This window comes from Oncorhynchus clarkii, chromosome 13, assembly GCF_045791955.1.
Source record: "Oncorhynchus clarkii lewisi isolate Uvic-CL-2024 chromosome 13, UVic_Ocla_1.0, whole genome shotgun sequence".
In the NCBI taxonomy this organism is placed as follows: Eukaryota; Metazoa; Chordata; class Actinopteri; order Salmoniformes; family Salmonidae; genus Oncorhynchus; species Oncorhynchus clarkii.
This window is the reverse complement of record NC_092159.1, coordinates 40608534-40627065: the sequence shown is the minus strand read 5'-3', so window position 1 is coordinate 40627065 and position 18532 is coordinate 40608534. Positions and strand designations below refer to the sequence as shown.

General features: G+C 40.2%; 1 protein-coding gene across 1 annotated transcript; it reads left to right on the top strand.

Annotated features, from left to right (window-relative positions):
* Positions 1 to 490: 490 nt before the first annotated feature.
* Positions 491 to 4916, top strand: LOC139423941 (protein ELFN1-like). Its single transcript, XM_071175593.1, has one exon. It carries the CDS (start codon positions 491 to 493, stop codon positions 2897 to 2899), a length of 2409 nt encoding a protein of 802 aa, XP_071031694.1. The 3' UTR covers positions 2900 to 4916.
* The last annotated feature ends 13616 nt before the right edge of the window (positions 4917 to 18532 follow it).

Below are 18532 nucleotides of genomic sequence, written 5' to 3'. Positions count from 1 at the left end.
TATGTTTTGTGGTGTAAATGTGGTTATATTTCAATTGAAAATCTCACATTCGAGCAGTTATTGATTCCCCTAACGTGTGCCTGTTTCTCTTTTCTTCACAGGGAGTTCCTCTGAGCCCATGAATGTGACACAGCAAGAAAGACAGAGGAAGAAACAATAGGATGAGACCGATCAACGATGTTATCCCTGGGGAAATAAGCACAAGACAATCTGAGGTGGTGAAATACTGAATCTCAGCGAACCATCTCTAGAACTTAATTCCAGGCTAAAGTCATTGAATGGATGCTGGTCTAAATGCACATGCCCAACATCTTTTTGTAAATGGCTGGAACATTGGGACCGAATTATCCTTCCCTGGACACAAGGCCAATATATTGATTGTCTTCGCGGAGGAGAACACTTGAAAGTCCAGCTAGATTACAAAGAGTTCAGTTCAGCATCTTTAGAAACCACAGTGGTGTTACCGTCTTAGAGCTTTTGGGCCCTGCCCATGACATCAAGAGGAGCACCAATGGCCTGCGGTGGAGCTATGGTAATGAGTGCCTTTTTCTGGTATGTGGCCATAGTATATTTGACCCATATAGGCAGAGTCAATGGGGACTGCTGGCTCATCGAAGGCGAGAAGGGTTTTGTGTGGCTGGCCATCTGCAGCCAAAACCAGCCTCCATACGAGGCAATCCCCACGCATATCAACAGCACCATTGTGGACCTGCGGCTCAATGAAAACAAGATCAAAAGTATCCATTTCTCTGCCCTCAGCCGCTTCGCCAACCTGACCTACCTAAACCTGACCAAGAATGAGATCAACTACATAGATGACGGGGCCTTTTCTGCCCAGTTCAACTTACAGGTCCTTCAGTTAGGCTTCAACAAACTCCGTAACCTTACTGAGGGCATCCTCAGGGGTTTGGGCAAGCTGCAGTACCTCTACCTCCAGGCCAATCTGATTGAGACTGTGACACCCAATGCCTTTTTGGAGTGCTATAGCCTGGAAAACATCGACCTCTCCATGAACCGTATCCAGCAACTAGATGGGACCACGTTTACCAGCCTGACTAAACTGACTACCTGTGAGCTTTACACCAACCCTTTCAACTGTTCCTGTGAACTACTTGGCTTTGTGAAGTGGCTCTCTGCATTCCCCAACAGGACAAATGAACGGATGGTCTGTGACTCCCCATCAGGTGTCTCTGGCTACAGTCTGCTCAGCCAGAACCCTAACAATCCGACTTTTCGGAATGCCCTCCATATGCTCTCCACTGTGTGTACAGACGACTATGTGACGCCGTACATACCTGTGCCTCCTGAGACCACCACACTCCCACCAGACTACACTCCCTGTGGGCTGGAGGACTGTCCCTCCGGAACTGAGCCAGATGAGAGTATGAGTATCAACCCAACGGTGATTAATGTGGATATAAAACCCAGTATGAAGCTCAAGCAAGTCTCTAAAACAAGCGCCACCATCACTGTTCAGATCCCCCATCCCTTCAAGAAGATGTACAGCCTGGTTCTCTACAATAACAGTTTTTTCACTGATATTCAAAACCTCAAAATTCAGAATGAGGACATTGAACTTAAAAACCTGAAACCCCATACTGAATACACGTACTGTGTCGCTTCTATAAAGAATAATCTTAGATTCAATCATACTTGTCTGGCAGTCTCCACAGGACCCTGGAATGGGAAAGAGAGATCACAAAACCATGCAACAGCTACCCACTACATTATGACCATCCTAGGTTGTCTCTTTAGTATGGTGATTGTCCTAGGGGTGGTCTACTATTGCTTACGTAAAAAACGTCAGCAAGATGAAAAGCACAAAAAGGCAGGCAGCCTAAAGAAAAGTATAATTGAACTAAAATATGGACAAGAGCTCGAAGGGGGAACCATTTCCAGGATGTCACAGAAGCAAATGATGGGTGGGGAGAGTATGTCCCGCATGCCATACCTACCATCTGGTAGTGAAATGGAGCAGTACAAACTGCAGGAGATAAGAGATGACACGCCTAAAATGGCCAAGGGAAGTTACATAGAGGTGCGAGGAACCGGGGACCACCATGAACGCAGAGAGTGTGAGATGTCCATGCCTGGGATGTCCATGCCTGGGAACAGCCAAGGGTCAGTGGCTGAGATTTCAACCATTGCAAAAGAGGTGGATAAGGTCAATCAGATCATTAACAACTGCATCGATGCTCTGAAGTCAGAATCCACATCTTTTCAAGGGGTGAAATCAGGAGCTGTGTCCACCCAGGAGCCCCAGCTGGTCCTAATATCAGAGCAGCCGCAGAGCAAGTCTAGCTTCCTGTCCCCGGTGTATAAGGACAGCTACCACCACTCGTTACAGAGGCACCACACCTCGGATGTCCCGCCAAAGCGGCCCAGCACTGCCACTGGAGGTCCAATGCGGAGCCCAAGGCCTTACCGCTCAGAGTCCAAGTACATAGAGAAGACCTCGCCAACGGGTGAGACCATCCTCACTGTAACGCCAGCCGCTGCCATCCTTAGGGCAGAGGCGGAGAAGATCAGGCAGTACAATGAGCACCGGCACTCCTATCCCGACAGCCACCAGCTGCAGATCGAGGAGCTGGAAGGGCCCGGAAGCCACAAGCCCTCCATCCTGGAGCCCCTAACTCGGCCCCGTCCCAGAGACATGGCGTACTCTCCGCTCTCACCTCAGTACCATAACCTCAGCTACTCCTCCAGTCCTGAGTACTACTGCAAACCACATCACACTATCTGGGAGCGCTTCAAACTCCGCGGCAAACGGCACAAGGACGAGGACGAGTACATGGCTGCAGGGCATGCGCTACGTAAAAAAGTGCAGTTTGCCAAGGATGAGGACCTGCATGACATTTTAGACTACTGGAAAGGTGTATCTGCTCAACAGAAATCTTAATCTCTCCAAGTATTTTCTACTGGACCACAACTTTCAGAAATGACACAGAAACCTTATATGTGAAACTCACTATTGATTGGATGGATACTTCCATATTGCGATCAACTACTTAAACGTATATATAGCAACATATTTTAACTGTGAGTAAAATAGGAAAAGAACCTTGGGAATGACCTTCTTGGAAATGACCATCTTAAATTTGTCACATTATGTATGGAATTTATGGGAATAAACTGTAATCTAACGTTTCAAGAAGAAAACATATTGCAAATTAAGAATATACATATTATATGTTGCAATGGATTATAGGTATTTGGGTATCGCATGGCCAAGTCCTGTGACAGTGGATTTGCTGTTGTGTACTTTGAGAAAATACTGTAACAAATATTGAAAAACATGTCTACTGAAACCTCAATATTTTTTCTTCAAGAACTACTGAACAATCATACGAAAAAGAACATTTTTTCTCCCCACATATATTTAATTCTACAATGGAACTATGTACTGATACAGTTTCTATATCTGCAATGTTTGCTGTTAATAAGATTTTAAAAAATGATGTTTGATTCAGGTTTAGCCCATGGATTTCAAAGACAGCTCATTATTTGTTTTCTAATGATTTCCGTGTCCTAACTGATAAACATTACACTGGTCAGATAATTGGTATTATCTTACCCAGACCACTTAACTTTCCCTTCCCCTATTTGCAGCACTTTCACATAATACATTTTAGAGGCCACAAAACAAACTGCACAATATTAAAAGGCTGGAGTTTTCTAAATGTAATATTCCACATAAGACAGTTCATTGTATTATTCTGATGTTGATGGTCTGTCTTAGACATCGGCATCGTAAGCCATTAGTCATATCTTTAGAACCAAAGTAGAAAAAGCTGAAGTGTTTACAACATTTTCTTTCTGCATGGTCTAAGAAAGTGTTTCCCAACTCCGGTCCTCAAGTACCCCCAACAGCACACATTTGAGTTGTAGCCCAAGCACAAAAACCCCTGATTCAACTTGTCAAGGGCTTGATGATTAGTTGATAAGTAGAATCAGGCGTGGTTGTCTGGCGGCTACAACAAAAATATGTACAGTTGGGGGTTGGGAAACACTGGTCTTAGATATGTGTGAACATAGTAAATCAGGTTCCATATGCATTTAATTTGAATATGTTCTACTGTGTTTCAAAGAGCCAAAACATTTTAAGAGTTACTTTTGTTGAAAGTGTAATTGACCGTTAACCTTTATATTACCAATATTTTCCACAGAAGGCAACTTTAGTTTCCCACCTGTTGTTTAGGCAGAATGCTGCGAATGCAGTTCACATTCTCTACTGGAATATCTGTCCTATAGCCCGATGGATGAATGTACAATATAGATGATGACGTCTGTATGTGGCAGCTTTTTAATTTGATTTCGGAGCAATTTTTTTGATTTGCTATTTACAACCATAATCTTGAGTTTCCTTTGTCTCTACTTGGTTTTTCAATTCATATATTTCCCATAACTTATCATATTTTATATTTGTCTCAGCCAACAAAGTAAAAAACAGCAAAGTTGTTGGTTTCACTGAAGGCTCTTGTTGAAGGATATTTTCCTATACTGTGCGGCTGTTATGACACTTTTGTAAATTAGACGTCACCAATCAGAGGTATATCAACATGCCTAGGTTAACTATGAAATAATATCCCATGAATGCCTGAACTAAACTTCTGCCGCTGGATTTGTATATTATCTATACACTATTTTTGAGTGGATACAAGAGGTAACTTGGCTGTCTGAGTTCTTGTTTCAACCGCCTTAAATTTCTGGGATATGTGTGCGACTGTAATTTTCTTTATTTTTCTTTCAGTGTTGATATTGTTGACAAGTCCTTATTTGATGTAATTTTTCTAAATGCATTTCAATAGATTCCAAGAGCTGTCAGATTTATAGATAAATTAGCAAGTGAGCTACATGTTTTTATATTGCATATTGTAGCACTTCTGTGGCTCATAAAAGTTAGAATTGTTGGGAAACCGGTGGAAAAAACAGTGAAAAGCTGTTGTTTAAGTACACCAGAAACAAACAAGAGCACAATAAAGTGTTTTTATTTCATTTCTTAATACTATGTTACCTGCTTTCAGACAAAGTACTGTGAAATAAAAGGAAGGGTGCACCCCATCAGTATCTTCATGATGTTCTTTTGCTGCTTTTGAATTCTGAATCAAGGCATGAATCCTGAATGTATGGAATCCTGAATGTATGGAATCCTGAATGTATGGAATCCTGAATGTATGAGAAGACTTGCTTATTTGTGTCATTTGTGTTTTTATGATAGGTTAGTGGTTCTACCAAACTATGAAATGTCCATAATATACTGCAGTCCAGGAAATTCAGCAACTGCACCACTCTTCATGTATAGCTAAATATTCTAATGTAAGCTACCCTGTAATACAACACCTTTTCCATCGGAGTATTGGCAGTGTTTCCAATGCTCTGCTGAACATATCCAAGCAAGTGCTTATGAAGAAGTGACTGCGTGCATTTATCTTGGGAGCTGAAGATATTTATTACGTTCACAAAATGCTGAGGGCTAAATTCAGTATGCAGCGCTGAAGATCTGCGCTGAAGAGCGATATACATTTCATTTAATGTTCCTGCGTTCACGGAGACTGCATTCACGATAAACGCTACATGTCGTCTCAATCGGTAATTACCTTTACATTTCAATCGCACTACAGCGCTTATCTTCAGCTGTATGGATTGAATCGAGCCCTAGGACTGCCTATACTTTGAAAAACAAACATCAATTTTCTTGTCCCCAAAGGTTGTCAGATATCTTAACCTTAAAAGTGCCAACTGTGGAACACTGAACTTAACAACCTGAAACCCCATATTGACTGCACATACTGTGTCGCTTCTATAAGCAATGCTCTTAGAGTCAATCACGCTTGTCTGACAATCTACACAGGACCGTGGAATGGGTAAGGAAACCAATGTGCTTCCAAAACATTCAAAGCAAAAGCAGGTTGACATTTATTGTCATAAATCTTGCCCTGAAGAAAGAACTGAGCAATTTTTCACTATATGGGCAAGCTGCTAAGTCAAAATTGGCTATATCATAAAAATTCATGAAAACAAAATATAAGGTTAGACATTAGGGTTAGCAGTGTGGTTAAGGTTAGGGTTAGGTTTAAAATCAGATTTTATGACTTTGTCGCTGTGCTAGTGACCATTCTGCAGAGCTGCCTCCAGGGCAAGATTCCTGACAATAAATGCCAACCTGCAAAGCAAAATCCAAAGCATATATTGCTGTTATACTTTGTCCATAGACTGCTGGCAGGGAAAGGAAACCAATATGTCATTTCTAATTTGGGTGAACTATCACTTAAAGTGTATTTGGCTTAGAAAGTTACATTTTAATATTTTAGTTATTGCTTTTCTTGAAAAATCACTATCATTCCCAAAATGTAAGGGTCACCTAATACATATATGTATTCTATTTGCTTTGTAGGTTAAAACAGCACTTTAAAAAAAAAAATTGTGAGGAATGATGGGGAATAACACAGGTATTTGTTATGAAAGTGTTCCTTCATATCTCAGATATGATTTCAGCAACTGAAAGTGACTGGAAAGCGTTCAATAGATAAGTAGTCAGGAGATTGTTAGCAATTGTGGTACCATTTGAAAAAAGCTATTTCCTTTTCTCTCAGACATGAAGTAACCGTCTCCAGAGAATCTCAGGTGTTATCAGATTACAGTGCAGACCACTTGACTTTTCCCACATTTTGTTACGTTACAGCCTTATTCTAAAATGGATTAAATAAATCAAAAATATCATGAATCTACGCACAATGCCCATAATGACAAAGTTCGTAGACATTTTTGCGTTTGTATTCAAAATACATGTTTTTATTTAATTATTCAGACCCTTTGCTATGTGACTCGAAAGTGTGCATCCTGTTTCCATTGATCATCCTTGAGATGTTTCTACAACTTGATTGGAGTCCACCTGTTGTAAATTCAATTGATTGGACATGATTTGGAAAGGCACACATTTGTCTACAGTGCCATATTTGTCTACTTTTTCCACATTTTGTTACGTTATAGCCTTATTCTACAATTTATTAAATACATGTTTTTCCTCAGCAATCTAGACAATACACCACCAAACAGCTTTTTAGAATAAAAAAATAAGCATTCAGACATTTTGCTATGAGACTCGAAATTGAGCTCAGGTGCATGCTGTTTTCATTGATCATCCTTGAGATGTTTCTACAACTTGATTGGAGTCCACTTGTGGTAAATTCCAATGATTGGACAGGATATATTTAAGGTCCCACAGTTGACAATGCATGTCAGAGCAAAAACCAAGCTATGAGGTCGAAGGAATTGTCCGTAGAGCTCCGAGACAGGATTGTGTTGAGACACAGATCTGGGGAAGGGTACCAACAAATGTCTGCCGCATTAAAGGTCCCCAAGAACACAGTGGCCTCCATCATTCTTAAATGGAAGAAGTTTGGAACCACCAAGACTCTTCCTAGAGCCGGACGCCGGGCCAAACTGAGCAATTGGGGGAGAAGGACCTTGGTCAGAGGGGTGACCAAGAACCAGATTTTTTTATTTTACCTTTATTTAAATAGGCAAGTCAGTTCTGAACAAATTCGTATTTACAATGACTGCATACCCCGGCCAAACCCGGACGACGCTGGGCCAATTGTGCACCACCCTATGGGACTTCCAGTCACGGCCGGATGTGATGCAGCCTGGATTCAAACCAGGGACTGCAGTGACCCCTCTTGCACTGCAGTGCCTTGGACCGCTGCGCCACTCGAGAGCCCAGATGGTCACTCTGACAAAGCTCTAGAGTTCCTCTGTGAAAATGGGAGAATCTTCCAGAAGGACAACCATCTCTGCAGCGCTCCACCAATCTGGCCTTTATGGTAGAGTGGCCAGACAGAAGCCACTCCTCAGTAAAAGGTACATGGCAAAATCCAAGCGGGCTGTCAAAAGGCACCTAAAGACTTTCAGACCAAGATAAATATTATCTGGTCTGATGAAAACAATGTTGAACTCTTTGGCCTGAATGCCAAGTGTCACGTCTGGCGGAAACCTGGCACTATCCAGACGATGAAGCATGGTGGTGGCAGCCTCATGCTGTGGGGATGTTTTTTAGTGGCAGGGACTGGGAGACTAGTCAGAATCTAGGCAAAGATGAACAGAGTATAGTACAGGGATATCCTTGATGAAAACCTACTCCAGAGTTCTCAGGACCTCAGACTGGGGCGAAGGTTAACATAGCTGTTCAGCAATGCTCTCCATCCAACCTGACAGAGCTTGAGAAGATCTGCAGAGAAGAATGGGAGAAACTCTCCAAATACAGGTGTGCAAAGCTTGTAGAGTCACACCCAAGAAGACCCAAGAAGAGCTTCAACCAAGTACTGAGTAAAGGTTCTGAATACTTATCTAAATGTGATATTTCAGTTTTTTATTTTAATACATTTGCAAAAACTTCTAAACCTGTTTTTGCTTTGTCATTATGTGGTATTGTGTGTAAATTGATGAGGGGAAAAAATGATTTAATACATTTTAGAATAAGGTTGTAATCTAAGAAAATGTGAAAAAAGTAAAGGGGTGTGAATACTTTCTGAATGCACTGTATATAAACACACTGACTTCTGCATGTGATATCATGTTCTCTATTTCAGAAATTAAAACTGAAATACTAGCCCTTGCACGCTTCAGCAGCTATACCGATAATACCATATGCAAAAGGCAAGCTAATATCCTTGAATAATTGAACTGTAATACACACCTTCCATCTCCTGTTACTAATTGTGATGGAGTGAAAGAGGCCTCTTATAAGTGTTGAAATGAAACTCGGTGTAAACCAGACAACAATGTATCTTAGGTAAGACTAAAAACACATGTACATTTGCACATTTGTGTTAATTAAAACAGTAAGTAATGTATACTCTGTTCAAATTCAACTCCATATGCTCATTGAAACTGTTAAATAAATCTATTAGCCTATAAAATATTCCGATTCGACTTAGAATAGTATTTATGTTACCCTGCATATAGTACTTTCAGGAAGTATTCACACCTGCTAACTTGCTTCCCATTTTGTTGTGTAACAGCCTGCATTTAGACTTTTTTGGCAGTGGCCTACACACAATAATTCATCACGTCAAAAGTGGAATTATGTTTTTTTAAAATGTTATCAATTTAAAATGAAAAGCTGAACTGCCTTGATTCAATAAATATTCAACCCCTTTGTTATGGCAAGTAAACATGTGGTCAGAAGTAAACATGTGCTTAACAAGTCACATAAGAAATTGCATGGACTCACTCTGTGTGCCATAATAGCGTTTAGCACTATTTTTGAATGACTACCTCATCTCTCTATCCTACACATACAATGATCTATAATGCCCCTCAGTCGAGCAGTGCATTTCACAAAGACCAGGGATCTTTTCCAATGCCTCACAAAGAAGGGCACCTATTAGTAGATGGGTAAAAAAAAAAGCAGACATTGAATATCCCTTTGAGCATGGTGAAGTTATTAATTACACTTCGGATGGTGTATCAATACAACCAGTCACTACCAAGATACAGGCGTCCTACCTAACTCAGTTGCCAGAAAGGAAGGTAAACCCTCAGGGATTTCACCATGAGGCCAATGGTGACTTTAAAACAGGATGGAACAATATTGCAGTTACTCCACAATACTAACCTAATTGAAAAGAATGAAGCCTGTACAGAATAAAATATTCCAAAACAAAAGCAATTTAAGTTTTTGTACCTGAATACAAAGTGTTGTGTTTGGGGCAAATCCAATACAACACATTACTGAATATCACTCTCCATATTTTCAAGCATAGTGGTGGATGTATCATGTTATGGGTATGCTTGTGATCGTTAAGGACTGGGGAGTTATTCAGGATTTTAAAAAAAATGGAATAGAGCTAAGCACAGGCCAAATACTAGAGGAAAACCTGGTTCAGCCTGCTTTCCACCAGACACTGGGAGATGAATTCACCTTTCAGCAGGACAATAACCTAAAACACAAGGCCAAATCTACACTGAAGTTGCTTACCAAGAAGACAGTGAATGTTCATGCGTGGCCGAGTTACAGGTTTGACTTATATCTACTTGAAAATCTATGTCTAGCAATGATCAATGACCAATTTGACAGAGCTTGAAGAACTTTTTTAAATAACAAAAGGCAAATGTTGCACAATTCAGGTGTGGAAAGCTCTTAGAGACATACCTACAAAGAGTCACAGCTGTAATCGCTGCCTAAGGTGCTTCTACAAAGTATTGACTCGGGTGTGAATACTTATGTAAATGAGATATTTCTGTGTTTAATTTTCAATGAATGTGCAAAAAATGTTTTCACTTTGTCATTATGGGATATTGTGTATAGATGGGTTACAAAAATAATGAATGTAATCAATTTTGAATTCAGGCTGTAACACAACAAAATGTGGAGTAAGTCAAGGGGTATGAATAACTTCTGAAGGGACTGTAAATGTTTTTCGAAGAAGGTAATCATTGGAAGTATCATTCCGGTGCTTCGACCTGCTCCTAATTGTTGCGATTAGCCAATGTTATTAGAGGCAATTTGTATCAGAAATCTGAGTCTAACATGAAGGTCTTCTTTGATTGCTCAGTCAAGGGCTAATTATATTGACTTGATAAGCATTTTGCTGTTGGAGGAATTGAATGAATTTGAAAAATAACACTTATGAGTAGTTAACATATTTCCTCAGTGTGATACTGTTAATGGACTCCCTTGTACTCCTCTGTAAATACCCTGTCAATATCAATCTTCATCCATTGCATCTAAAACTAGGGACTCATATCTCCAGGAAGGTATGGTACTTTTGACAGCAGAAATAATGGGATGGGTAGTGTCATCAGAGATTATTCTGGAAAAGAACTGATAAGTATGGAACCATTGCTTTAGGGCTTTATGGAAAATAAGATAAACCAGGCCCTCTTTGAAAGCATCCAAGCATCAGCTTCACCCTGCCTTTAATCTAGCCAGGCTCCAGTTTTTTAAAGGAATATCTGATTTCAAAGTGCACTGTCAGGGAGAGAGCACATACCCAACCTTAGGGTTCGCCCAAATTAATTCAGTAAATACAGTAAGTCTCTTTTTTTGCAGTAATTTACAGTATGAAATGTACCTTGCCAGTAGTAGTGTATGTACAGATATTTAACAAGGAAGTCTAAATAAATAGTTTGGTCTAAGATGTTCCTATATGGCCAATTCAGATTTCTATTCATTGTGTTTTACTGCTTTTAACCTTATGCTATATGAATCATTGATAAAGCGAAACTTCACACAGTTCAGTAATTAGTCAGCATATGCCTTTCTTCCACCACACCACATCCAGGGAAATGAATGAGGTTTTTATTGGCAAAACTTTCCAAAGGTCATTTAAATGATGTGGCCTATGTCTCTAAGCACTAAATGTCTTATTAATGAACTACTATTACGCGTCGACAGCTAGTTGTGTGAGAAGAAGCACTGTGTGTGCACTACTGTACACTGTCAAACTTGTTTCAAAATCTCTTAAGCACTTACAACCCTCACATTATCCATTGTCAAATAGTAAAGAGCTGGGGGTGCAGAGCTGAGTCACTTCTTTTGAATTGTAAGTCTCAAAGTGGGGATATGCCAACTAGGCTGTACAATGGCTGTACATCATAGGCCGGTCTGATCATCATTCATTCGAATTCACAAGGTTATTTTAATGGGGAAAAAAACAAATTGGAATATATAAGTTGCATTAAGGCCGCAATGGGTTAAAACAAACGTTAATTTTGTCTCGTCAAATCCTTCCCCACAAGGGAAGATATGGTTATTTTCTCCCAGCCAGCCTCTCCGTCATCCCCCACCAAAGTTAAGAGATGGAAGCCAACGAGTTTCCCCTGGACATGGTGGAGAGCGCATTAATCAGCTGTAGACAGAGCGTGACTAAGGCTCAGAGAGGAAAAGTTATGAAAAGTGGAAAAAGAGAGAAAACACCAAAAGTTCCTCTCCACTCTTCAGAGATGTAGCTAATGTTTAATAGGATATGGGTGATCAAGTACAGAGTATACAGGATCTACAGTGCACTTCCAAATGAGATCTCCACTGGCAAAGCTCAAAGCTCAAATGGATGGTATAATTACTAGGTCGTGTCCATGTAAAGCTCTTAAGAGAAGAATAAAAGCTAACAGATGAAAGATGTGATGATATTCAGAAGATTACAAACAGTATAGCTAGCTATACAGCCTCACTTAAAAAGCTTTTCGAAATGATCAAATTCCACTGTGTGATGTGATGTTTGCACTTCATAGATTTGCTTATAGCTAATTTGATTGGATGTGCTTGAGTCTAAAGATCAGATCTAAATGAATTGTAAAATCCCTTTCACTTTATATGAAGCAAAAAACACAACCGTCCTAAAGTAAATCAGTCAATCTCAATGCATTTGCTGCCTTATGCAAAGGTATCTATCCATGAGCAAGTCTATAAGGTTATTATTATCAAAGGGGCGTCTTGGCCTGTGATGTACGAGTGTCTCCATCTTGTTGGGTTGAATCCCTCCACTCTAGTTAAAGAAGATGGATGTTGATGGATGTTGCAAAAGGAGCCAGGACCTGCTCATTAATACAAGGCACTGCAACCAGAGTGAAGCCCCAATGACAAGCAGGGAGAGCGAGTGAGCCAACCATCAAATGAGCGCTGTGCAAAGGCAGGTCACAGGGGCCGCCAGTCAACACAAGTGGCAGGTAGAAAGAAGGGGAATCGCTGAGCGCGCCATATGTTGGAGCAGGATTAAACCATATTGCTCATTAAGATATAAAAGAGTGAGCAAATCAAAGAGCCTTCACACCGCAGACAGGAGAACATAAGAAGAGTAACCCACACAGGTCACATGACTTTTTGTTCCAGGAACTTTTGCTTCTGGTGATAATGAGCATGCCGGTCTCCTCTCCACATCTCGGTCCTCATTTATTTTATTCTCGAAACAAAGACGCTTCTGATCATAGATGAGTACAAAGGAGAGGAAGCTGGGGGGGGAGGGAAATCAATGGCTCCATTCTTGAGGAAGATAAACAGCTTTTAGGCTTTAATTATGTCCCCCTTGTAGCTTTATTAATTTGCTTACAACTCAATTCAGAGGTGAGGGCTCCCCTGCAAATACTTACGATAGATGAAATGCTTTTCCTTTCAAAAAAGACATTAAACAGTACAGTATATTAGGGATAACTCAGGTCAGTACACTCATGTTCTAACAACGTTGCCGCAGATATGCACAGATCATGTACTGTAGGCTACTACACAAAAACAAAACACTGAGCATCACACTGCTCTTTAGGAAATCAGGAAATTAATTACATTGTATAATATCTGACCCACTTACAACAATAGCAATTACAGTAAGTGCAAGTGTTCACAGTTAAAGTTCTATGAATGTAAAGGACTGTCCCCAGAAAAAAAAAATGCAATGGTTGACACGTTGGTAAACATAGCAAGGAAACTATTCAATCTACTGTCTAGCAGGCAGGTTGAAAACACTTCCTCAATGCAGAATATCTCCACGATCAAGACAGCCTCTCTATCGACTCTCAATCAATACACCTGCAATTATGAGTCTGAGATGGTGCTTAAAGGTTGATAGCACTTCCTCAATGAAGAATCTCTCCACTATCAAGACAACCTCTCTATCGACTCTCAATCGATACACCTGCAATTATGAGTCTGAGATGGTGCTTAATGCCATAAACAGAAACATTGTCAAAATATAAAAACCGAAGGCAAATGTTCTCATTCTCTGTTGTTATAATCATAATTGTATGGTTGGCTTAAACCAATGGGTTGTTGAGCACCCTCCTGAAAGGAGACCTTTTATTGTTGTGGTGTGTAAGTGATAATATATCAAACACTGCAATCATAGACTTGATTTGGACCCTACAGGAGTTAATTTGTGATTTCTGAGGCACTTGTTCTTTCCTTCCTGGGCTGAAGCCTCTCTGATGCAAATGCCAAAATCTACTCTTCAAATCTGTCCAACAATCAGACACACCGACTGGGTGTCCAGAAGCTGTCACTGATTGCAACGCAGACAGTGTGGTGATTGGAAGAAATTATACCTTTTTGAGGATGATCACGATAACTATTAATTCACTCTAAATGTATGTTGGATATACCAGCCTGGCCTCAGAGCCATACGAAACATACTATACGCATGTCTGAGCACCTCCAAGACATATGATACCTACTAATGGTGTAGTTACTTTAGAAGGAAACGAAAGTAGGGAGATTGGTCGGGGAGGATGGGTGGGCGTAATCTAACAATCCAAAGGTTGTGTGTTAGAGTCTCGTCGGGGACAAGTGTAACCTTTTATTTAACCCTTATTCTAAACTTAACCCAATTCACCTAATCTGCTAAGTCAATTCCCCTAACCTCTGTCGTTTTAGTTCCCCTAACTTTCCACGTAAATTATCCTAACCTTTGTCGTTAGCTCACCTAACCATCAAAGTAAATTCTCGCTGTAATTGTCCTTCGTTGTTAAATCCTTCAAGACGGAAAGTTACATCATCCAATTCGTATGCTATTGTATGACCAGGTAAGATGCATGACACTATACGTCCTCTAATATGTATGATATTGTATAACTGCTATTCCGTTCATTATGTATGTAATGAAACATATCCAACAAATGGAGTGTCACAGATTTCCATTCAGAACAATATGAATTGCCGTGAGACCAGTAGTCAAAATTGAACTAGTTTGAGTGTTACTGTTTGGGACTAGGAAATCACACATTACATGGCTATCATTACTACGTATGCATTCAGCAATGCTAGCAACGTCATTGTCTTGGCAAATCCCTATCTTCATTGTTGGTCACAATATTTTCTTCCTTATGCGAGGGAAAATGGAGGATGACTTTGACATCTTAGAACAGACAGATCTTTGGTTTGTATGGCAGCTAGCTATCTCTGAAGCATCCTGCAGATCAGAAATGGCTTCCTATTGAATAATATACTGTATTTGTGCAATGATGAATGCAATTCACTGTGACTCGGGGTAGGTATCCAACTGAGATATCTATGGTACTGTATAGAACGAAAGCACGAATTAACATATCAAACCAAATTTGAATACATTTTGTTGCTATTTACAAAGTAAATACACTTTTTGTGGTGCGAATAAGATTCAAGCAAAGAGGAAGACACTCTGGGGTTTGAGTTGATTGCAATCCATGCTGAAATTGCAACACACAATAAAGACTAATGACTGCCTGGGCCATCTCCAGGATCTTATGTACAGTTGAGGGACATCTCTAAATTTCCCTCTTTAGTCTACAGTGCCTACTTTACGTCAACCCTGATTCTCTATTCTCTCTATTTGCTACGGAAATCTGCTCACACCATCATCATATAATAAGAAGCAAAATGGAGAGAGCTTGTCAACAAAGACAGCAGTTTGAGTCACTCAGGAAATGAGAATACTGTGCATTTCACTGCTTAAAACTCTCATCTTTGAAACGGTTGTATCCTCTTAAGTGACACAGCTCCCTCTGTGCAAATAAATGTTTCCATAAAGCTGCCTCTCCATAGCGATAAGTACCGTTCCTCTTCCTCTCAGTTCTCCCCTTCATTTTTATATGGAAATCCGACATCAGAGTCTGGCAATAGAACTGCTGTTGGGGTAGGAATGATATGGAGGATCGGAGGGACATCAATAGAACATTTGCCTGCAGTATATTAATTGTCACAATACTAGTGTAGTTTAATTTGTCACTGGACAGAGTAGTTTGAAAGAGATAGTTCTCCCAAATTACAAAATTACTCATTTGTTTCCTTACATGTGTGACACTACCAGTCAAAAGTTTTAGAACACCTACTCGTTCAAGGGTTTTTCTTTATTTGTACTATTTTCTACATTGTAGAATAATAGTGAAGACATCAAAACTATGAAATAACACACATGGAATCACATAGTAACCAAAAAAAGTGTTTATATTTGAGATGATTCAAATAGCCACCCTTTGCCTGGATGATAGCTTTACACACCCTTGGCATTTTCTCAACCAGCTTCATGGTTAGTTTGGTGATATTGTCTTCGCCCTCGATTCCACCTGGAATGCATTTCAATTAACAGGTGTGTCTTCTTAAAAGTACATTTGTGAAATGTATTTCCTTCTTAATGCGTTTGAATGGTTTTGAGCCAATCAGTTGTGTTGTGACAAGGTAGGGGGGTATACAGAAGATTTGGTAAAATATCAAGTCCATATTATGGCGAGAACAGCTAGAATAAGCAAAGAGAAATGACAGTCCATCATTACTTTAAGACATGAAGGTCAGTCAATACGGAAATTTTAAAGTTTCTTCAAGTGCAGTCGCAAAAACCATCAAGCGCTATGATGAAACTAGCTCTCATGAGGCCCGCCACAGGAATGGAAGACCCAGAGTTACCTCTGCTGCAGAGGATAAGTTCATTAGAGTTACCAGCCTCAGAAATTTCAGCCCAAATAAATGCTTCACAGAGTCCAAGTAACAGACGCATCTCAACATCAACTGTTCAGAGTAGACTGGGTGAATTAGTCCTTCATGGTCGAATTTCTGCAAAGAAACCACTACTAAAGGACACCAATAAGAAGAAGAAACATGTTTGGGCCAAGAAACACAAGCAATGGACATTAGACCGGTGGAAATGTGTCCTTTGGTCTGGAGTCCAAATTTGAGATTTTTGGTTTCAACCCACCGTGTCTTTGTGAGACGCGGTGTGGGTGAACGGAAGATCTCTGCATGCGTATTTCCCACTGTAAAGCATGGAGGAGGAGGTGTTATGGTGTGGGGTTGCTTTGCTGGTGACACTGTCTGTGATTTATTTAGAATTCAAGGCACACTTAACCAGAATGGCTACCACAGCACTCTGCAGCGATATGCCATCCCATCTGGTTTTGGCTTAGTGGGACTATCATTTTTTTTTTCAACAGGAAAATGATCCAACAAACCTCCAAGCTGTGTAAGGGCTATTTTACCAAGAAGAAGAGTGATGGAGTGCTGCATCAGATGACCTGGCCTCCACAATCCCCCGACCTCAACCAAATTGAGATGGTTTGGGATGAGTCGGACCACAGAGTGAAGGATAAGCAGCTAACAAATGCTCAGCATATGTGGGAACTCCTTCAAGACTGTTGGAAAAGCATTCAAGGTGAAGCTGGTTGAGAGAATGCCAAGAGTGTGCAAAGCTGTCATCAAGGCAAAGGGTGGCTATTTGAAGAATCTCAAATATAAAATGTATTTAGATTTGTTTAACACTTTTTTGGTTTTATAGTTTTGATGTCTTCACTATTATTCTACAATGTAGAAAATAGTAAAAATGAAGAAAACCCCTTGAATGAGTAGGTGTAGACTCATTTAAGCCTGATGCACCTCCTTATCTGAGTGCAGGGTTTGCCTTGTAAAATACCAGTGTTTTTCTGTGGCCATCTGCTGCAGCAAATTCCTTATACCCATGAAGGTTGACTGAAATAAAGCACTCTAATATCACCTAGTATACACTGTGCAAGAAAATGGGATGAATACAAAGGATGAAACAGCTCTTTGGGATTTCCCTCACGTCTTCGTAGGATACTGTATTGTAGAATGTCATGCTGCCTTTCTTTCCCTGAATAAAAAGGTAGATACTCACATATTGTCTGTGGTTAAAAGGAACAAGAGTTTCCCCACTTTAGGGAGACAACATACAGGAATCAAATAGATTTCTGATTATACTTGGCAACCAGTTCCAACATGTACTTAATAATTGTTTTTTTTCCCACTGTTAATTGATATTATTTTGTGTTTGCTATTTTAGTCAGTTACCTTAGAGACAGACACAACTCACTTTTGGTGGCCAGTCATTTTGGGGTCATTCATAGTTCAAAATACAGGGATGTGGCTCTTGGGGCAAATCTGCTCTGTCTAGGGAATAACAAGTTGAGTGCTTCAAAGTGTTGCTGGAGCAATCATTACTTCTTGGCAATTAAACATTTGTTATAGCCATATACCACTGAATGTTTGGGCCAGCCGCTCTACCCTCTGCCTCATCATCACCTACCACTGTGCTCCTGGGCAATTGTGAGAACAGATCCGACCCATGTAGATATTAATGCACTGTCAGACTACTTCACAGTGGCTGCACTCAGGACAGAGGATCATCAGTCTTACACCAGGCTTTGCAAATTCTTCAATGACCTCCTTCGGCTTGCGGCATTTCAAGAGTTTTCCCCAGTAGCTAATCTAACTTGTTCAGTCAACCCTACCAACTCTGCATAATTTACAAACTTTTTCAAGCGCAGCGGCGACTGTATGTTTACAGATAGGAATATAAACAAAATTTTAATAACATGGGTTTACTTCAAGGCAACTTACCACATGAGACATACTGTATCATGTATATTATTATAAACTGTTCAATCCCTGAATGCTGATTGGCTGGAAGCTGTGGTATATCAGACCGTATACCACGGATATGACACAAAATTGCTTGTGTACTGTTTGTTCTAATTACATTGTTAACCTGTTTATAATTGCATCAAGACACCTTGTGGGTTAGTGATATATGGCCAATATACCATGGCTGTCACGCCTTGA

Coding starts and splice junctions, on each gene's coding strand:
- LOC139423941 (XM_071175593.1), top strand. CDS start 491: ATGACATCAAGAGGAGCACCAATGGCCTGCGGTGGAGCTATGGTAATG.